The 18,066-nt window shown below is 43.3% G+C and overlaps 1 protein-coding gene across 1 annotated transcript in view; it reads right to left on the reverse strand.

Annotated features, from left to right (window-relative positions):
- The window catches only part of trabd2a (TraB domain containing 2A), a 33,616-nt gene extending 18,316 nt beyond the window's left edge, over nt 1–15,300 (reverse strand). Inside the window, exons 1-4 of the mRNA XM_047014929.1 lie at nt 14,491–15,300; nt 13,370–13,930; nt 1,861–2,007; nt 1,486–1,660 (exon numbers count right to left, since the gene is read on the reverse strand). Of these exons, the coding sequence (XP_046870885.1) occupies nt 1,486–1,660; nt 1,861–2,007; nt 13,370–13,930; nt 14,491–14,592 (985 nt within the window). The 5' untranslated portion in view covers nt 14,593–15,300. The remainder of the gene's footprint in view (nt 1–1,485; nt 1,661–1,860; nt 2,008–13,369; nt 13,931–14,490) is intronic.
- Nucleotides 15,301–18,066: the final 2,766 nt, after the last annotated feature.

Here is an 18,066-nt window from a genome sequence, read left to right on the forward strand (position 1 = left end):
AAATGTTCCCGGTCAACATCAGTGTTTCAATCATGGTGTTCCTGCTAACAGGCAAGTCAGTACAGGCTTTAGTCCAGCAACCACAGCTTTTATCTCTGATGGAGCACAATATTTGTCTCAACTCCAATCTACACTATTCAGACGATTCGGATTGCATCAACCGTTGCATCAGTGTTGTGCTCCGTAAGGTGTCAGCCGTCCAGGTGATAAAGAACCCTCATTCCATCACCAAAGAAGTGCAAATAACCCAGGAGCCGTTATGACTTCACGGCTTCGAAAAAAGGACAAAAGTGTGTTTGCTTTGCTTAGATACACAGCTGCCCAAATCTCGGTGGTTCTTATCAACTACTCCCACTGCTTGGCTTGAAATCCCTTATCAGCCGCCCAAGAAACGAAGCAGTGCCGAGTGACCGAAAGAATGCCAACATCTAATCCCACATAAACACTCTTGGTTAATATTATCTACGAATCAAACATACCCTGTTGCCGACTGTGAATGTTTCCTATCACAGTCTTAAATCTAGAGGCTCCTGCTCCGATATTTAAAACAACACAAACAGGTAGTTAAAAATTTAAATACATTTAATCAGACCTCCCCTTCATTTGAAACATCTGTCTGCAGAAGTAGGTCCTATGGTATGTGAATGATAGCCTGGTCTGACAGTGGCTAGCCCAAGGACTGGGTACCATCTCTCTTCAAGGCTGAGCGACTTCATAGTTCTCACAGGGGGCACCAAGGCGCGGCGTGCTCTTGTAAACCTGCGTTTGGCTGTGAAACGAGGCCAGCACTTTGGCCGTCATTAACTGGAAAGGTGACGTAATCGCCTCAGAGGGCTTCGATTTCACACCGAAGGGAAGCACAACTTTAAAGTCCAACGCACTTTTATACGCAGCTGTAACATACGTGATTACAGATGGGGCTGGCGGGAGGAGGGAGGGAGGCCTGGGTAGTGGCATGGCGAAGGGTTCTTGCTCTAGAAAGAGACTTGGCAGGAGAAGTGGGCCAGACTCAGTCGGCCATAGAGCTCCATCTCCGTGAACTCTCGAAAGGTTCACGGAGATGTACTCCAACTCCTTCAACATTCTCCGCTTCCAACTTGGGGGTAAACGAAGCCGACATGGCAACCCTCCTCCTCTGCCAATAAAATTGGATAGCACCGCCATACAGACTGCAGAAAAGCCCAGTCAGAGAGGACGACAATGCTGATTAGCGGCCTTCCCACTTGCAAGAGTTGATCTCCCATGTACTTCACTCTAAATGGCCTGAGCTAAGCCCTTTCCATCCCGGACGAGTGCCATTTCTCACAAAGAAAAGAATTGAAGTCATTTGTTCTAAGTAGCTATAATCAGATTTTCGACTTATTCCATCGAATGCATGACCTAGGCCTCGTCGGCATCCAGATGACCTCCGACTGAACTGAACCGGCTTCGTGACTTAATCTGTTTGTGTAAGAACCAAGGAGTTAACGACAGAAGGAGACCGACCTGCGCCAAAGGCAAAGAAGAAGCTCTTGTCTGAGTGCTCCTCCAAAAGGGTGCGCACCCTCTTCCCCATCCTCTCGTTACGCTTGTAGATGAGCTCCTGTCTGAAGTAGCTGTCGATCTCCTGGGCAGTGATCTGCTCGCTGGGGGGCAAGGTGACGTTGTTGAAGTTGGGCACCTGGAGAGGATCGACAAAAAAAACACGTTTGGTCAGTCCAGGAAGGCAGCCATCGCTTCCACGCGGGAGTTCTTCTCCTTCGAAATTCGGTTTGTTGAAAAGGCCGTGCCAAAGGATCTGCAATCAGGGGTACTGAAAAATATGATCTGAAATGGGTCTTGAAAGTATTTACAGTCCTAGCTCCAAAAGCTTAAACCCACCTGGGAGCTGTCGTGGTTAAAGATGATGGAGTTCAGGTCTCCACAGTTGTAGTGCTTGATGAGGTCTTCTGTGGTGTAGGGGACCTGCAGGCTGCCTGCCCGAAGAGACTCTTGCTGCAGAAGGGTCTGGTTCAGGGCAAATATCACCTGGTAGAGAACACAACCATTCGAAATGTTAGCCATACTTTCTTCAGTCTTGGCTACTAATGGTGAGCCACTGGAGTTGGTTAAATGTAACTGGTTTAGTGGCCATCCCTTTTACATAACATAATTACAGAAGAGAATCATGACTCCACTAACAGGAATGGACACTCTTCCCAGTATGGGATCATATAAGGAAAGCAGACTACTTTTCTTGGCGTTATAAGTTTGCTGGCTCAATACGCCACCTCATTCATCAACCAAATGGACTTAATTGGGGAGTAGTTAGTCTTCAGGCCTTGGACCTGTCTAAGCTCTTTGATACAAATTTGTGTTCAAGAAATGCATTCGTCAAAGACATGAATGTCTCCCCAACGCACTAGAACAAATATGGTCATTTGTTGCACAGAGGCCTTGTGGATTTGGGATATGCATCACTTTCCACTGCAGGCTGTTCCAGGGTCTAACTAGCTGTATCTGGAGTCTCCCATGGCATTATGTTTCTTTGTCATACCGTCCAATTCAAATAAAAACACATGTACACAAATCATCATATTCTGCACTGCATGAAAAAATGTTTCTCTGTTCCTCTCACTCAACATTTATATACAAACACACGCACTTCTTTTTTTTCCTTCAAAGAGTAAAGTAAATGCTAAACATCAGGTGAACAGCACAGTAAACATGCACGAGCTGTATTTTCTAATGAAGCTCGGTATGGGAATCCCTAACATCATGAAGGTTTGCAGCGTTTCTCCAGCAGATTCTCTTTCATTTCCCCCCTGCTGAACAGCCTACTATTGTCCCACCATGAAATTCTCCAGTGTTTCCTGAGCGTCCGGGGCTATGCCTGCTGCCTGAGATCACCAACGCACATGAGCACCCCCGAAGCTCTTCATCGACCCTCAATTGATCCTTTAGATGGCTCTCCCCTCACAAAAATAACAAGTTGATTTGTTTTCTCGACAGGCAAGAGTCCATCAAGGAGCCCCCCCGTGTCGAGCCTCAGCTATGAGCGCGGATAAGCCCGGATCCACGTGAAATTTATATTTATATGCACACCCGTACACTGACCGGGTCTTCTTTTTATGTGTTGTTTTCTACAGTGCTCAGATGACACTTTTTTCCTTTGGCGGCCATTGTTGAAGCAGTGGTATAGGAGAAGAGGGCAGAGCTCAGCAGATGCCTTCTTGTCCGGAACAAAGAGCCCCCCGCCATCCTCTCCACTCCCCGTACTTTGATCAGCCTCCGATCAAAGCGCCACTCTGCATATGAAAAGGGGCCGGCTTTATGCTGCTCAAATTAGCCTATCGCCACCCCGCCAGCCTCCGAACTCCTCAACAAAAACTCTCACATCTGTTTTCTCCGAACCTCATCTTCAGGGCTTTTCTCAGCCCTTAGCTCAGAGCGCCTTTCAGCCCCTTAAATTATGGTTGCGAGGCAGGGAGGGGGGTGGGAGTGGGGGGGGGGGTACGGATCACTCATACAGAAAAAAAAAAAAAGGAAAAGGAGGAGGGTTTGAGAGAGAAGAAGGAGAGCTGAACGAATTACATTTCTTCCTGTGATCCCCTCTCTGTTGTGGTATTGCTGTGGGTCAGTGGGTGCATTTTCCCACTCAGTCCTTTCCATTCATGGCTGGCAAACTGTTTCATTTTCAATAGCGGTGTGCACACCTCAAACTACAGCTGGCTCATCTCAAAGCCTTGCAACCGATACAAGTCAATCACTGAACTTTGTTATAGACAAGCTACAAGTTGGGATGAGGTGGAACTTTACAGAGAATAATTGCTTTAAAAAAATTAGCAGCACCTGAAACATTTTCAGTCATCTAAAAGCAAGACAATATAGAACCAGGAGAAAATGTTAAAACTACTGGAAACCCTTTCATTAAGGAACACAAGACAGTTTTTAGCTGTTAGCCTATGTCTATGCTCTCTAATGACTGCAGAGATCAGGTAGAATCATCCCCAATCAACTTGTGTCTTACATAGGCATAATAGCCAAATAGACTAACCACCTGATGACTTGGCACTAAATTACAATTACACCAGCTATGCTGAAGCTTTTTCAGACTCATTTACACACTCCAGTCTAAGAGGTGGTCCCAGTATTTTAGGGCAGTTCAGGGCGGACAAGCCTCTAACAATTTCTCCAGCAGCCAAACAGCTGAATCGTCTTGGCAGAATTCCATGGATGAATTACGTTTTTCTCTGCTTTTTTTTGTGACTGTCAGGCCTTAATGACTTTATCAAAGAAACCCAAGCCTTTGTGGCTAGGCCGTACACGGTTGCATTTTTCTATCAAGAGTTGCAAATAAGAGAGACTAGTTTCTGTTATTCAATAAAAACGTAATTGAATTATATTCGAAAGCGACATTTTGTGGTTCATTAAGTCAGGTTGCAGGTTGGCTCTTACACTAGAATCAAAGAGGCCCTGGAATCGGAGGATTCCTGCTTGTGGTTGCCGACAACATCGCTCTCACTCAAGTCAGTGCAAGGTAGAAGAGGTTGACCACATCGTGTAGTGGTTGGCTCTCCTCAACCTCTAATGACTGCAGCCTTTTCCTCTGGAATCCCAAACATGGTTTTTCACCTAATTTACAACACTTCTCTTTACTTTCTTCAAATTCAATTAAGAAAAAAAACAAATGACAGTTTAGGCTACACCTTCTCCACCGAAACCTTTGGCTTTAACCTCAAATATATGAAAAGGCCATGACACCATTTTGCAACTGTCACAGGTAGGGGTAGTGGAAATAAATCAAATAAATCCCTCGGCACATAGACACGAGAGCTTTCCCTTTCAGGCTGAGAACGCTTGTCGCCGCGTCTGTTGGCGTGCGTCTGTTTTCCGAGGCTCCTCGAGGCGCGTCGGACAGGACGCCTTGGCGGCGTCGAGGTAAAGCAGGAGGTGAGTGCCCGGTGAAAATTCCTGCCTGTTCACGTTATCTCGCAGTCCCCGTCGTCTGCGCTGCCTCTCCATCCCTTCCTTTGATCCCCCGAGACCCCTCCACTAGACAGGTCTTGAGATTTGACCCCTCGCATTCCTGTGGGGTCTAATGACTGCAGAGAGCCAGAGCTCGTCATTATGGATTACTGGAGACGTTTGAGCTCCCATCTAAGCATGCCTTTGAAGATTCTTTATACATTTTTCCATTTATGAAGAAAAGAAAATTAAGTCTTCAAGGGAACTTCATTCTGGACCCAATCGGTGATGCGGATACACAACAGGCCGTTCCACCAACTAACTCATTCGATACACATCGACACCCTCCGATTGTTTGGGCCAACTCAGCGACTGTAGAACTGGGTTTCCTCTCAGAAGTGGCTTTGTCAATTGAGTCCTGAAATCCAAGTTCTATAAATACATCTGAGCGTGCACGCGTAAATAAAACGCCAAAGATGGAGAATTGACCCATGTAAACAACTTCAGAGCGGGAGCCTGACCTGTTTATGTGTATGGGAGTGGTGGTCTGGCTTTCTGTCATGGTAATATGGGAGTGAAAATAAACCTGCCCTACACTCCTGCCTGGGGATGGGCATGGCTTACACCGTACATCCTCACAGGCTGTATGCACTGGAACTGGGGGGAACCTGGGGGTCCAGTAATATTGAGAATACGTGGAGGGTAAGGTTAGGTAATGTGTGGTGGTGTGGTTACGGGTGGGGCCAAAATGTCAAATGGAACGGGTGGTTGGGGGTGGGGCTTCATCCAATCCAATCACCTGCCAAAGTGTTTTTTCGAAAGTGCCGGCCCTCCTCCAGTTTTCCGAGGATGACTTCCCAGATGGTTACGTGTGACAAACCATATGACAGGTCAGGTTGGGACAGAGGTGGCGGTGAGGGGGGGGGGGGGGGGGGGGGGGGGGGGACAACGACACTGAAGTGGAGGTGGTGTTACCGTGACCCTTCCAATAAGCTGAGGAGCAGCTCAGACAAGGCTGCCCGCGGGGCCGGGCGTGTTCCGCGTTCCTCCGCTCTCCGATATCCCAGCCGCCACTTTCGACGGAGCAAAGCTCTGGCTTCCTCTGCGTCTTAGACGGGCATGGCTGATATTACATTAAGCCCACCACCCCCTGGTGCACACACTGAGCAAAAACATTCTTGAGGAGGGGAGGGGGGGGGGGGGGGGGGTTGGGGGGCACGTTTACCTTGGTGCACGGCCGCAGCCAAATATTTTGGCTGTCAAAGTGAATCACCCTCAAAACAAGAGAAGGAGAGTAGGGGGCCTGCAGTGGCGAGAATGACAGCTTCACTGAGCAAACCCCCGGTCCCCCCCTTTTCCCCGCCGCCCCCCCCTCCCATTCCAATCACAAGTACAGGGCAGTGGGCCACCTCCCCCGCAGCGACGCCTATCAACACCACCGCCCCCCCCCCCCCCCCCCCCCCCCCCCCCCCCCCCGACAGAGAAGGGACAGCAGGAGAGAGGCAGAGGGGTGGGGGTCACAGGGCTCCTCTGTTCACATGCCCCGCACACGCCTTTCAAAACACTCGAAGAGTGGAGTTCCTCGATTCAACAGTCCCATTGAGGGAAAAGCATGAGAGGCACAGAAAGTAGGAGAGAGAAGAAGAAGAAGAAAAAAAAAAGAAGGAAAACCTCCACGGCGGAACCGAAGTACACATCAATCTTACGCTGGATGTTGACGAACTTTGTGTTCGTCTCAGGGACCGGCGTGTGTTGAGGCCAACAACAGCAGCAGGGCCACTCTCGTCTCTGATGTTCGTGTGGACAAGTTGTCAGGATGGCCACGCCAAAAAACAGGGAGGTCCTTATGGAAGACGTATCTTCTTTTCCAGTCCAAGATCTTTGTGTTCTAGATGAATCCATCAATGAACCAAAAATCACTTAAGTGCTCTCTTTTAGAGAGGCCCATCGGTAGATGGCAATGTTTTTGGGGTGATGGTTTGACCTCTGCAAAGTCTAAAAGTCACTAATGCACTTCCTAGCTGAACCGCATGTGTATAAAAGGTCAGATAAACATGTTCTTGCTTGATTAATGCTGTCACATCTTACAGAGTTTTGTATCCCTGGGTTTTAACTTTTGGCCATGTCCAGTTCCTAGGATCAAACCAGTGATGGGAGAACGACTTCACAGGGGAAGAAAACCGCACATTCACTACGTTACCCACAATCCTCCAAAGCCTGGCCCTATCTCAGCTTGAAACTTGCTGGCAAAGGGTTCCTTAATGATCCTAAACTGTGGATGAACAGTTCCCAACTGGAAAAATGTGTCCATCTCACGGAAAATAGCGGCATGCAGATCCTGTACGTCCAAAACCTCAGAGAGATGAATTTGCCAAAGGGATCGAGTCTGTGGTTTCTGGGAGAACTGCACAGAGTGTCTAACAGAGACACTGTTAGCATGGTCTTCCTCGCCAACCCACAACCACAGGCTTCTGAACATGATGCAAAATATGAAAAATATTCATCTAGTTATGTTCTGGAGTTCGCTTTGCATTCATTTTCATGGAAGAGTGAGATGGACTACTTGACTTGAATACAATATCAGGCAGGACTGGGTGTTAGCCTGTGTATAAAAACACCCTAAATTGTTCAGAGACGAGATTTCAAAAACATGCTAAGTGAAATTGACTTTTATTCAGTGCTTTATTCCCCTGACAAGGAGAAAGTTTTAGTTAATACAAGTGGTCAGGGGCACAGCTGCAGCTGTGGGTCTGCTCACAGAATGAGAGTGAGGGGCTTTTAGAGAGCGAGAGAGAGGGAGGGAGATGGAGAGAGAGAGAGAGAGAGAGAGAGAGAGAGAGAGAGAGAGAGAGAGAGAGAGAGATGCAATTAACTTTGGTCAGACAGGAACAGTGGGCTTCTTGTCAGGCATCCACAGCTTTTATGATGTCAGCTACCAAATCCAGACAAAGACACACCATCCCCAAAGACAAACACTCTTTGGGTTTAAATGACCCTGAAAACGCAGGCCGTTTCATCTGAAGAGTGTGGAATTCTCTCCCGAGCGGGGACAAAAAGTAAACAATACATGGGGCTTCGGGGGCTGGTTGGGGGTTGGGGCGTGCCCTTTCACTCTCCCCTGCCCCAGTGTGGATCTGAATGCAGGAGACAGATGCAGAAGCTGGGCCATACTCCATTCCAACACTGTAAACATGATTCCCGGGTTGCTACAAAAGAAAAAAGTCCTGTTTTATCTATATTATTATTTTTTACGGAGCGCTACTTTGGAGGAACAGTACAGGGTTTGGAAACGTTGCCGCCTCAGTTTATAATTCACAGCTGCGTCGGACTTCATCTGTCAAGTAGTGAGCACAACTCTCTGTGTGTTCGTATACAGTCATAAACGGATGGTGGCACAGTTTATTCATGTTGTAAACCTAGGAGATTATTCTCAAATGAGCATGGTTCATATCACCACAGAACGTTTCCACAGAGGAAATGTTCAACTATTGTTGTCACTCAGAAGACAGGCCAGAAAGAAAAGCCTCTGACTAATGAAAGGGTTCATCTTTCTCAATACTGACTAGGATTACAGTTCCCACACAAACCCACTGAAGTCAAGTATCTACCTGAAATAATGTTCAGAAACACACATGAAGTATGTCCATCCACAGCTGGAAGTGACTGTTGACATAACCCCTCATATCACCGATGTGTTCCATGTTTGGCAAACACCAGCCTTAGGAAGTCAATTAATTTAACAGGGATTATGTGTTAGCGCAATAAAATGGCAACACAAATATGGAGTGTGCCAGCACACATAACACACATACGCATGTGTTAAAAGATAAACTGTGATTTTGTTCTTTTGAGTCAAAGCAACAGACCATCACATTTCCAATTATCCAAAACCATAGCTATCTGTCAAAATGGTATGCTATCATCTTTCCATGTGTCAAACGGAAGTATGTAAGTATGTTAAGCCGAACAATGGATTTTGGTGTTTCAAAACCCATTGACACTGTATGACTATGTTTGCTTGTGTTCTGCTCCTCTCTCTTACCAACCGTCTCTGGAGGAGGGGATCCCTCTCTGAATTGCTCCTCCCAAGGTTTCTTCCATTTTTTCTCCCGGTGGGAGTTTTTCTGGGAGTTTTTCCTTGTCTTCCTTGAGGGTTTAGGTTGGTTGAGGGGCAGTTCTATGGGCGCATGTGAAGCCCTCTGTGACATGCTTGCGTGTAAAAAGGGCTATACAAATAAATTTGATTTGATTTTTGATTTGATTTGTATGTTCCACTCAGATCCAAATCCTTAGCACAAGCATGAAAATGTATCCTTCGTACCTTTCAACCTTTCAACTGTCATTTTAACACAAGGAGTCCCAAGGTATGATGTGTTTCTACACCATCGACTGTCGGATAGTGAGTGCTTTTCTGTATTTACAAATGTCGCCTGGGTGGAAGAAGAGAAGCTGAATTCCTTTTGTGCTTGACACAGCTCCTCTCCCTGTGGATATAGGTGTGTTCAACATGCATTACACAGTCCAGATATTTGCCTGCCAGGTGGCAAGGGCTATTATTGGTCCTGAATGTCTCAGATTGAACATATACATCTGTCCACACTCTCAGGTGTAATTAGTTCCGGAGAAAAAGTCAATGAACACTGAAAACGGACATGTAGATTCTCAGGGTTGACGTTTATAAGTGCGGATTTAACATTCGGTATAATTTCCTTTCAGATTCTTTGAGTATGTTTAGCAGATGGTTTAGGCAAGATCTAATTCATATAACAAACGGCTTAACAGTATACGAGTCAGAGCAATGGTCCTCCCGATTCAAACAATAGAAATGGAACGTTTTCTACTGGTCTTGATTGTTTTAATTGTCACGGTTACTTATGTGTTAATCCATTCACAATTTATGTGTATCTGCCAATGACGACTCAATACTCCTGTACTTGCTGCTAGCCATTACATATGCTAATGGTGATTGACTGTAGGTTGGTGCTAATGAAGGCCTGGGGCAACTGTTCTATTCTCCCAGCAGCACAGCCCTGGGACAATACCTTGAATGACAGGGCTTAAAGAAATTGAAATTGAGTGTTAATTACTGACATGTTTCTACACTAGGAGGGCTTATGATGACAGTAATTGCCCTCAGTATGAGAGTAGGGTTGCGACTTTCACTGAATTATGAAACCTTGGAATACTACACGGAAAACGAGTTGATGTGTATTAGACTGTTGAAAGAAACTGAGATAGCAACAGGCCTATCTATAATTACATCTGGACTTGTATTTGGTGCTGGCTTTTTATTATGCTTCTTTGAGTTACTGCACTTTATTCTGGCAGTAATCATACTCGTGATCATGAACTAACAATATTTAGGTGAACTTCTGTCACACATTGCAGCACCCAAAAAAATGCTACTCTTGATGTGAGGGATGGCGTCTTTTATCGAAGTGAAACTTTATTCTCGTGTCAAATTCATTCTAGCTACTACTCACATGAAATAACGTCACAGCTTTTGGTGATTCAATGATTGCATTTTAAAAACGAATTTGTCTGAACCTTTAGAGATGTCCAAAAGTAGCAGAGATGTCCAAAAGTAGCTCAATTCGGAATTTCTGGAACTTGTGGCAGAATCAAGGAAAGATCCTAAAACGTCACTGGTGCCCTGACGGGTAGTGCATTTCCGCTAACTACAAACAGCCAAGCTTGTTCAATCCCCTATCCTTGTGTTTACTATGTCTGACTCTAAGCAGTGGTCTCTCAAGTAGGCCCTCCGCCAGGTTCCCTGGCCTCCGCACGTTTTCATGACCTGGTGTTAAAACAGAGACAAGCTATTAAATCCCCATTTGAGCTACACAAGCTTGTGTTACAAAACCCCAGAAAAGCCTACGGCGCTATTCGAGAGCAGCCCGCATAACACACATTTTCAAGGTTCAGCCTTGTACCCAGTGATGGGAAAAAAACGGCTTTGGTAACTGGGGAACTATTATCAGCTTCCATGTATGTTCCTATTCAAATTTACGGAGGTCGAAAATCAACCCAGAATGCTATGCAACCCACTGCTGTAAATGGGAGAACATTTGAGATGTTAATAGGCTGCAGCTTCATCCTTGGTGTACCCTGACATACATCTGGACAGAAAACACCTGCGGAATGTGTGACATCTAATATCTGGCTGTTTGGTCAACACAACTAAGGAAACCAGGCACCTCCATGTGAAATGTATCCAATTCTGAAGGGGAGCTGTGAAGACATGCTCTTCAGTCCGTAAGGCAATACTGCAGATGTGAATATCAGTACGGTATGATGGGACTGTGTCACTCATCACTTTCCTTTTAGAGTGATATACTGTTTTTTGTACAATCATGAAATAGTTTTAAAATGCACACTGCATCAGTTCAATTTCTTTAGAAAGCAAACTTCATCCCGAAAAGTACAACCTATATTACAAACAGAACAAGAGCGCAAACTACCAAGAAAAAAAGAATCCTTTCACATTTAGGAAAATATTCTGGAATCTTCCTAATCAGGACGGGGGATGGCATGTTAGTCTTTGTTCCATTCGGAGTTGAAACATTGCTCATTAAGATCTAATCTGATTACCAAATGGTTCAGACAGATTTTCCGCTGTGGGCAAACTCAACAAATCAATGGCAGCTTGCCCAAATAGTGCCCAGCAGGGAAAATAAGGAAATCTATTGTATTCACAAAGCAGTGGAACTTACATAACTATTACACTTAATTTAACAACAAGTATGCATATAAATAGATAATACAGTGGTCCTTTCTGAATGACATGGAAAGAACATAGGTAAGGAGGAGATAGTCTGTTTTTTCATGTGTTTTACCCTGTATCGGGTATTACTTTATTCTTCTGATGCTGTAAAATGATCCCAAATTATCTTGATTAATTCCAAAAGTGCAGCATGTTTAAGTTGGTTTTGTGATACTGCAATCAAATTATTCTACAATCGATTGGAAGTGTATCCTTGCTGTGGATAGGGAATATCACAATGAAGCTAAAATCACTGGTGCTATAAAAAGTTGCACACTTGGTTTCATGTAGGCTAATGCAAAGGTATGGTTGGTTTTTGGTCTTTAATAAATAACTTTCTCAGAACTGAACTCCCTACTGGCAGGGAGAGGCCACCAAATTCAAATTTTCCAAGCACATTTAGACTTTTTCATCAAATCAAAATGTATTTGTATGGCCCTTTTTACAAGCAATGTCACAGAGGGCTTCACATACGCCCATAGAACTGCCCCTGTTGTCACAAAGGTCTGTTTTGATCATGTGTGTGTCGGGCATTCATTTCAAAATGTTATGGAATTATTAATAGTACAAGAACAGAAATATAGGTCAGTAAGTTCCCCCCTTCATCTAATAATATTATGTAAAATATGGAGAGGAGTGTGAAAAAAACAGCAAAGTAATATGTGACTAAGGAGAGAACAAGTCTATGAAAACCATGTCCAGTTTGTTCTTAAATGGCACTGTCTTACCTAGCCTGCCTTCAACTCCCTCATAGATGTACACTGAGACAAGCATTCATCATTTTCTCCATGGACCATTACTCCCAGTGACGGGGAAAGAGAAAACATCACTTCAATAGCAGGCTATTTTGCTGAAGTGTGGAATGTCTATTCAGTTCCAGAGTAGACAGACCGAAAGGACAGTTCTTCATAAGTTCATTGTTGTCTAAAACCAGATCACTTAGTGTAATGTGCCAGCAGGGCTTACCTTTCAGAAGTTCTGAACACGGTGTTAAAGACCAGTCATGCTTACTTAAAAGGCAAAAGCAAACGTGGAAATTAAATGACCTTCGTTGTCAGAAAAAGAGTTGGCTTTGCACCGAGAGGAGATCTCTCATCTCATCATGCTCTACACTGTAGGCCAGATGCCACTGAAAATGTCCTCTTTTTACTGGCTCTATTAATCCTTTAAAAGTGAAAAACAAATGGCCGTAACATTGTGCATTGGAGTTTATGGACTTCAACTGCGAAGACCTGATTTAAAATAACATTGCTTTGGCTTCTGGGTGTTAAGTAAAATTGCCATGTGTAATCCCCTTAGTTCCGAATGAGTATTAGCAGAAATTCCACAATACTCAACATGATTTCATAGCAACTGTGTGCTTTGAAGGACACACATAATTGCAGGGGTCAAATTGGCTGACACACACCCTTGGTTAAACAAGTTTTTTTCTTTTTTCTCTCTGTTGAATTCAGACGAAAACCATTAGGTTGAACTTTTTTCTTAATAACGGAAGACACTCGCACAGCAGACTATTTGTTCAGCTGATCTTAGACCACACCTACCTGAATGTGGTGAAAGAACCATGGAGTCCTTTCTTTACACTCAATTCTTGGTCTCGAAAAAAAAAAAAAAAAAAAGGCTGAACTCGGAAAGCTTGTAATAAAAAAAAATTAAAAAAAATCAAACTTCACAACTCACCTGAGAGAAGTTAAGTCCGTTCAGAGGATGGCATTGTTCCTCCACCTTCTCCACGGCGCCCGTCCTCTTCCTCATCCGCTCCGCCTCTTGTGCCAGGTACAGGTCTAGAACAGGCACGCCACGCGTCTTAATGTCCGCCTCAGTGAGCGAATTCACCATCAGCATCACCCACACCGGCCTCTTTCTCTCCCAGTTCCCAGCAATGGCGTTGAACAGGTAGTCTGCGTAAAGGCCCTTCCCTCGCTGGTCAGGGGTCATCCATGATGGCATCATGAGCTTCACATACTCCAGGTGCCTCTTGAGCCGCCGGTAGATGTCCCTGGGCAGCACATCCTGTAGGTTCTCCCCTTGAGGGAGTAGCTGACAGCTGGTTAATGCTGAGATCGTGTATGGGTCTGTCAGGTCCAACTCAAAGTACACAATGCTGCTCTGCTGGAACGCTTGCTTGGAGTTCTCCGGGATGAAGTCCCAGACTCTTGTGTAGGGAACATGAATGGTGCCATAGAAGTAGGACGGAGGGTCCCTTTTTATAGTCCATAGGAAGGAGTTTAAATCACTTTGCTGCAAATGAAACCATATAAGTGCAATTGTTTTCAAGACTGTAGGCAAGATGGGGGATTTAATGCAATGCATATTTGTGAGAAATAAACGCAGGGTATCATATAATATGCATTGTGTAATTCATCTTATCGATTAAGTCTTTGAATATTATACCAAGTAAAGGTAATCTGTCTTTGACCAAAACACCACACTTCTATTCAGGAAGCTGTTGAGCCAATTAATGCCAGAGCTTAAAGACTGATCATTACTTATTAATAGGGCACTTAAATATAGGAGACATTGAAGGCAATACACATCTAAATTGCGCAATCTACAGTTTGTGACCAAATTATAATTTGTTTAGGAAAAAAAACTAATGTATGATTGATAATTATGACGCACAATAAAATACATGTTTAAATGTAGGCGAGATTACAGCGGTTCCTTTACATATTCCATTTTTAATGTATGCTGTAGCCTGTCTGTCAAGTAGCCTATGGATGTTTGTTTTTTTAGATATTTGTTTTTGTATCTAATAGCCTACCTTAAGTGAATAATACATACTTACTACAACTACTTACTTTTCTATTTAGCTCACAGATAGAGGATTCCTTGAGGCTCCATAGGTCAGCTTTCACCAGCAATAGGAACGCTTGAATTAATGCGCCCCAAGTGACCAGCATCGTAGCAAAAACGTTCACGGTATTTTCACAACGTGTTGCAGGGTACTCAAATCCAAATCCACGGGGACTACGTTATTTGCCTAATTTCCATTCAATGAAATAACTTAAATCACAGCGGCATGTACCCGCCATATTAGTGGACAAAGTCATGTTGGTGCGAGGCTGCGTTTAACTTGAAAATGCTGTTTCGCTTGGGTGAATGTCCTGAAAGTTTACTTCGGTAAGAATATAGCAATGTCACATACTCGTCCTTGTGGTGACACTGGACATTTCCCCCTTACAATGTGCTTTCATGACATGTGAGAATGCACTACATCAACATAAATCCGATTGTCTGAAACTTTCAACTTTGAAAGATTGTAGATCTTTCAAAAATTGTAGATGACCGCGCGGGCAACAGGTTATTCGTGCGGCCGCAAAGAAATGCAGTGGAGAAGTGATCGTGTGTCGGTGTTTGACTATATTCCCCCTCTTGTCCGCAAATGGAAATATTACCATCGCTCATAGAAATGTAGAATAGGATGCATTATCTTCATAAAAAGTAGACCTCGGTCCAAAGATGTCCAAAAACATGTACCAACACTTCCAGATGACGTTTTCTCACCAAGTCCTTTCAGTTTTAACAACTCCGGTCGTAGTTCAGAACTCTCTCACGATGTTGTTTGAGTGCGTGAGCATCTCTGTCAGACAAGCATGGCCACAACCTACATTGGCCCCCTTCACCCCCTCCCCCTGCGCACTCTCACACTGTGCAATAATCTGATTAAGGATCTGCATATCGTCCCCGGTGTATCATAGCGGGTGGAGCACACATTTAGGCTACTTCAACGGGTAGATTTTCCAGAATTAAGTGTGCCTTTTTAAATATGCTAAATTGAACAGAATCATCATGCTTGAGGTCGCGTGTATTACGGAGCCATTGACACTTACAGGACTACCCAGTGGAAGCATTTGTTAACGGTCTGATTTCAGAGAAAAAAAAGGTGATGGTTTCAAGCATGTTAATGTAAGGATAACTATATGGTTAAAGTCAACTATACTTGACACATTGTTGTTAACATTTTCCGAGGGAAAGTTGAAATTGGATTGTGCCATGGTAAAATGCTACAAACTAGCCCATAGTCTACTCAAAATTACCAAGACAATCGAGGCCTATTGTTGTAGATACGTTTCTACCTTAGAGGTTAACGTTCACAGGAGACAGCTAAAACAAGTTAATGCATACTCAGACGTCTGTGCAAATAAATTGAGTTGTTTAAATAGTTTGACGGTAAATAAATCGTACACGTCTAAATCAATGGCCCTGATACCTCTTATCAATAGATACGAGGCATTCGAATGGTCAGGAGGAATTATGTTAAAATAGTATCAGTAGATTTTTAAACAATCCTGATAAACGTGTAATTGGAGGTGGTCTGAATGAACCCATCCACATGAAAATTGCCAAGGGCTCGCGTTCATACACATAACCTCAGCAGTTTTTTTTTTTTTGCTACAACATTCCACCACAGCCCACAATTTAGAAGAATCTTTAAAGGATTTAGTTTGGTAGAGTAAACTGCAAAAATCTAAGTGTTTGATCTCCCAATTTTCTATAGGAGCACCATCTAGTGGTTGCAAACCCTTCATTAATGTCAATGCATAGCTTGAACAATGTACCTACTTTACTAAATATAAGTATCTCCTACTCCTACGTGATAGCTGGGATCCATTTTTGAATAGTAAACTAGTTTGCTGGCAGAGTTATTGTACCATTGGAACTGTAAATGTAAAACCTATTATCACTTTTCGTTCTGTTGAAATGTTGTTGTTTTTTGTAATTGTTCCTTGGACAAACGCTTGAGAGATTTGTCTAATTATGTGAACTTGAAACTGTCATTCCGATATTAGACAACATGAATAGCAGAATGATTTTTCCATGTTTTCCACAGAATACAGTGAAAAAACTAACTTGTTACCAAACTAATAATACAAAAAAAACTAAACTACAACCTGTTGTAATCCAACATATTCTACATAGAACAAAAAATCCTAAAAGTTTAAGTGCACCTACTTCTCATGCTGTCATGTGTTTATCCAACATTAATGTTTTGTGATAAGAGGCTCTTAGAAGTGGATGTGTGGTCTGGCATGCCAGCAACAAGGCTGGTTTTCCATCTGGGTACACTGATCTTGGGAGAAACAAACAGGAAACCAAAGTGAACTCATTTGTTAGTTAGACAGATGCAGTGATGTATGATCATTTCCAAACAACATAACATGGTAATTGTAAAAATGACTTCTTTACAGACTTGCAAAGAAAGGGAGGTACACAGCTGTAATGTCTGTCAAGCAGAATCGTTTACATTTGATTTGAACATTTTTACACTACAATGGGAAGAATGATATTAAATTGTAAAGCTGAAATGGTTCTTACAAACGTGTTTTGGTTTTTTAATGTAGTTTGTAGAACAAATCAGATAGTAAAATGGGGATGGATCACTCGAGTGTATATGTGTGTGCGCGTGCGTGTGTGTGTTTGTGTCAATTGCATGATCAATAAAGGTTTCTTTTTTTTTTCTTCCAAGAACAGTAAATACATTTTCCGCTAATTATCTGGAGGATAGTGTGTTGATTAAGGTAACCATGGAATCCATAAAATACAAATCCCCGCAGGGATTATAGGATAAGGATATTGTATTAATCAAAGTCTTTAGAATCTTTTGATCAAACTGTCTGCAACTAGCATAACTTTAAAGATTAAAGACATTGGGAGGAACTTTGAGAAATGTCAGCGAACAAGATGCAATTGAGATATAACAGTTCAAGTTTCCTGCTGACAGATTTTATTAGTATTAAAAGAGACAGAGCAAAAAAAGGGTAATTCTGGGTTTAAACAGAAATAGAACACTTGTGTACTTTGAGCTGGTGTCAGCGCATGACCCCCTGGGGTGTTCTCAGTCTGGGCATGTGAGATGACCAATCACAGCCTCTCAGCACACGAAGGGTTCTAATTACTTTTCCCTGACTCAGTGTGTAAAAGAGAAACCAGTGTTTGCTGAGGATACCGCACTGTCCCCGAATGCTCTGTTTCTGATTAAAAAATCTTATTTAGGATCTCAAGCTGAGTTATAGAAGTGAGGATGTTAGGGGTTCTTTTTAGGAGGACTGTTTTATGAGTTATGCTTCACTGCTGCGTTTGTAGATGCAAACTGAAAAAAAAACACACACACACACATACACTCCAATACTATTTGCTCAAACTGGCAATGAGGTTGCCCGATTGGTCATCTCTCAAATCTAGAATATCTTATGACATGCCCATAAGGAAAGCATTGCATTTTGTCTTATAGTCTAGATTTTACATCCTAGACGGATGTCTTGAAATGGTACGATGAAAGTTGAACCAGTATTATAATTCCTTCCTTCCTTTAGTCCCAGGACTGACAGAAATCCCAGGTAAAAAATAGACCTAAAACTCTATAAAACATAAGC

Source organism: Hypomesus transpacificus, unplaced genomic scaffold, assembly GCF_021917145.1.
Source record: "Hypomesus transpacificus isolate Combined female unplaced genomic scaffold, fHypTra1 scaffold_27, whole genome shotgun sequence".
Taxonomy (NCBI): domain Eukaryota; kingdom Metazoa; phylum Chordata; class Actinopteri; order Osmeriformes; family Osmeridae; genus Hypomesus; species Hypomesus transpacificus.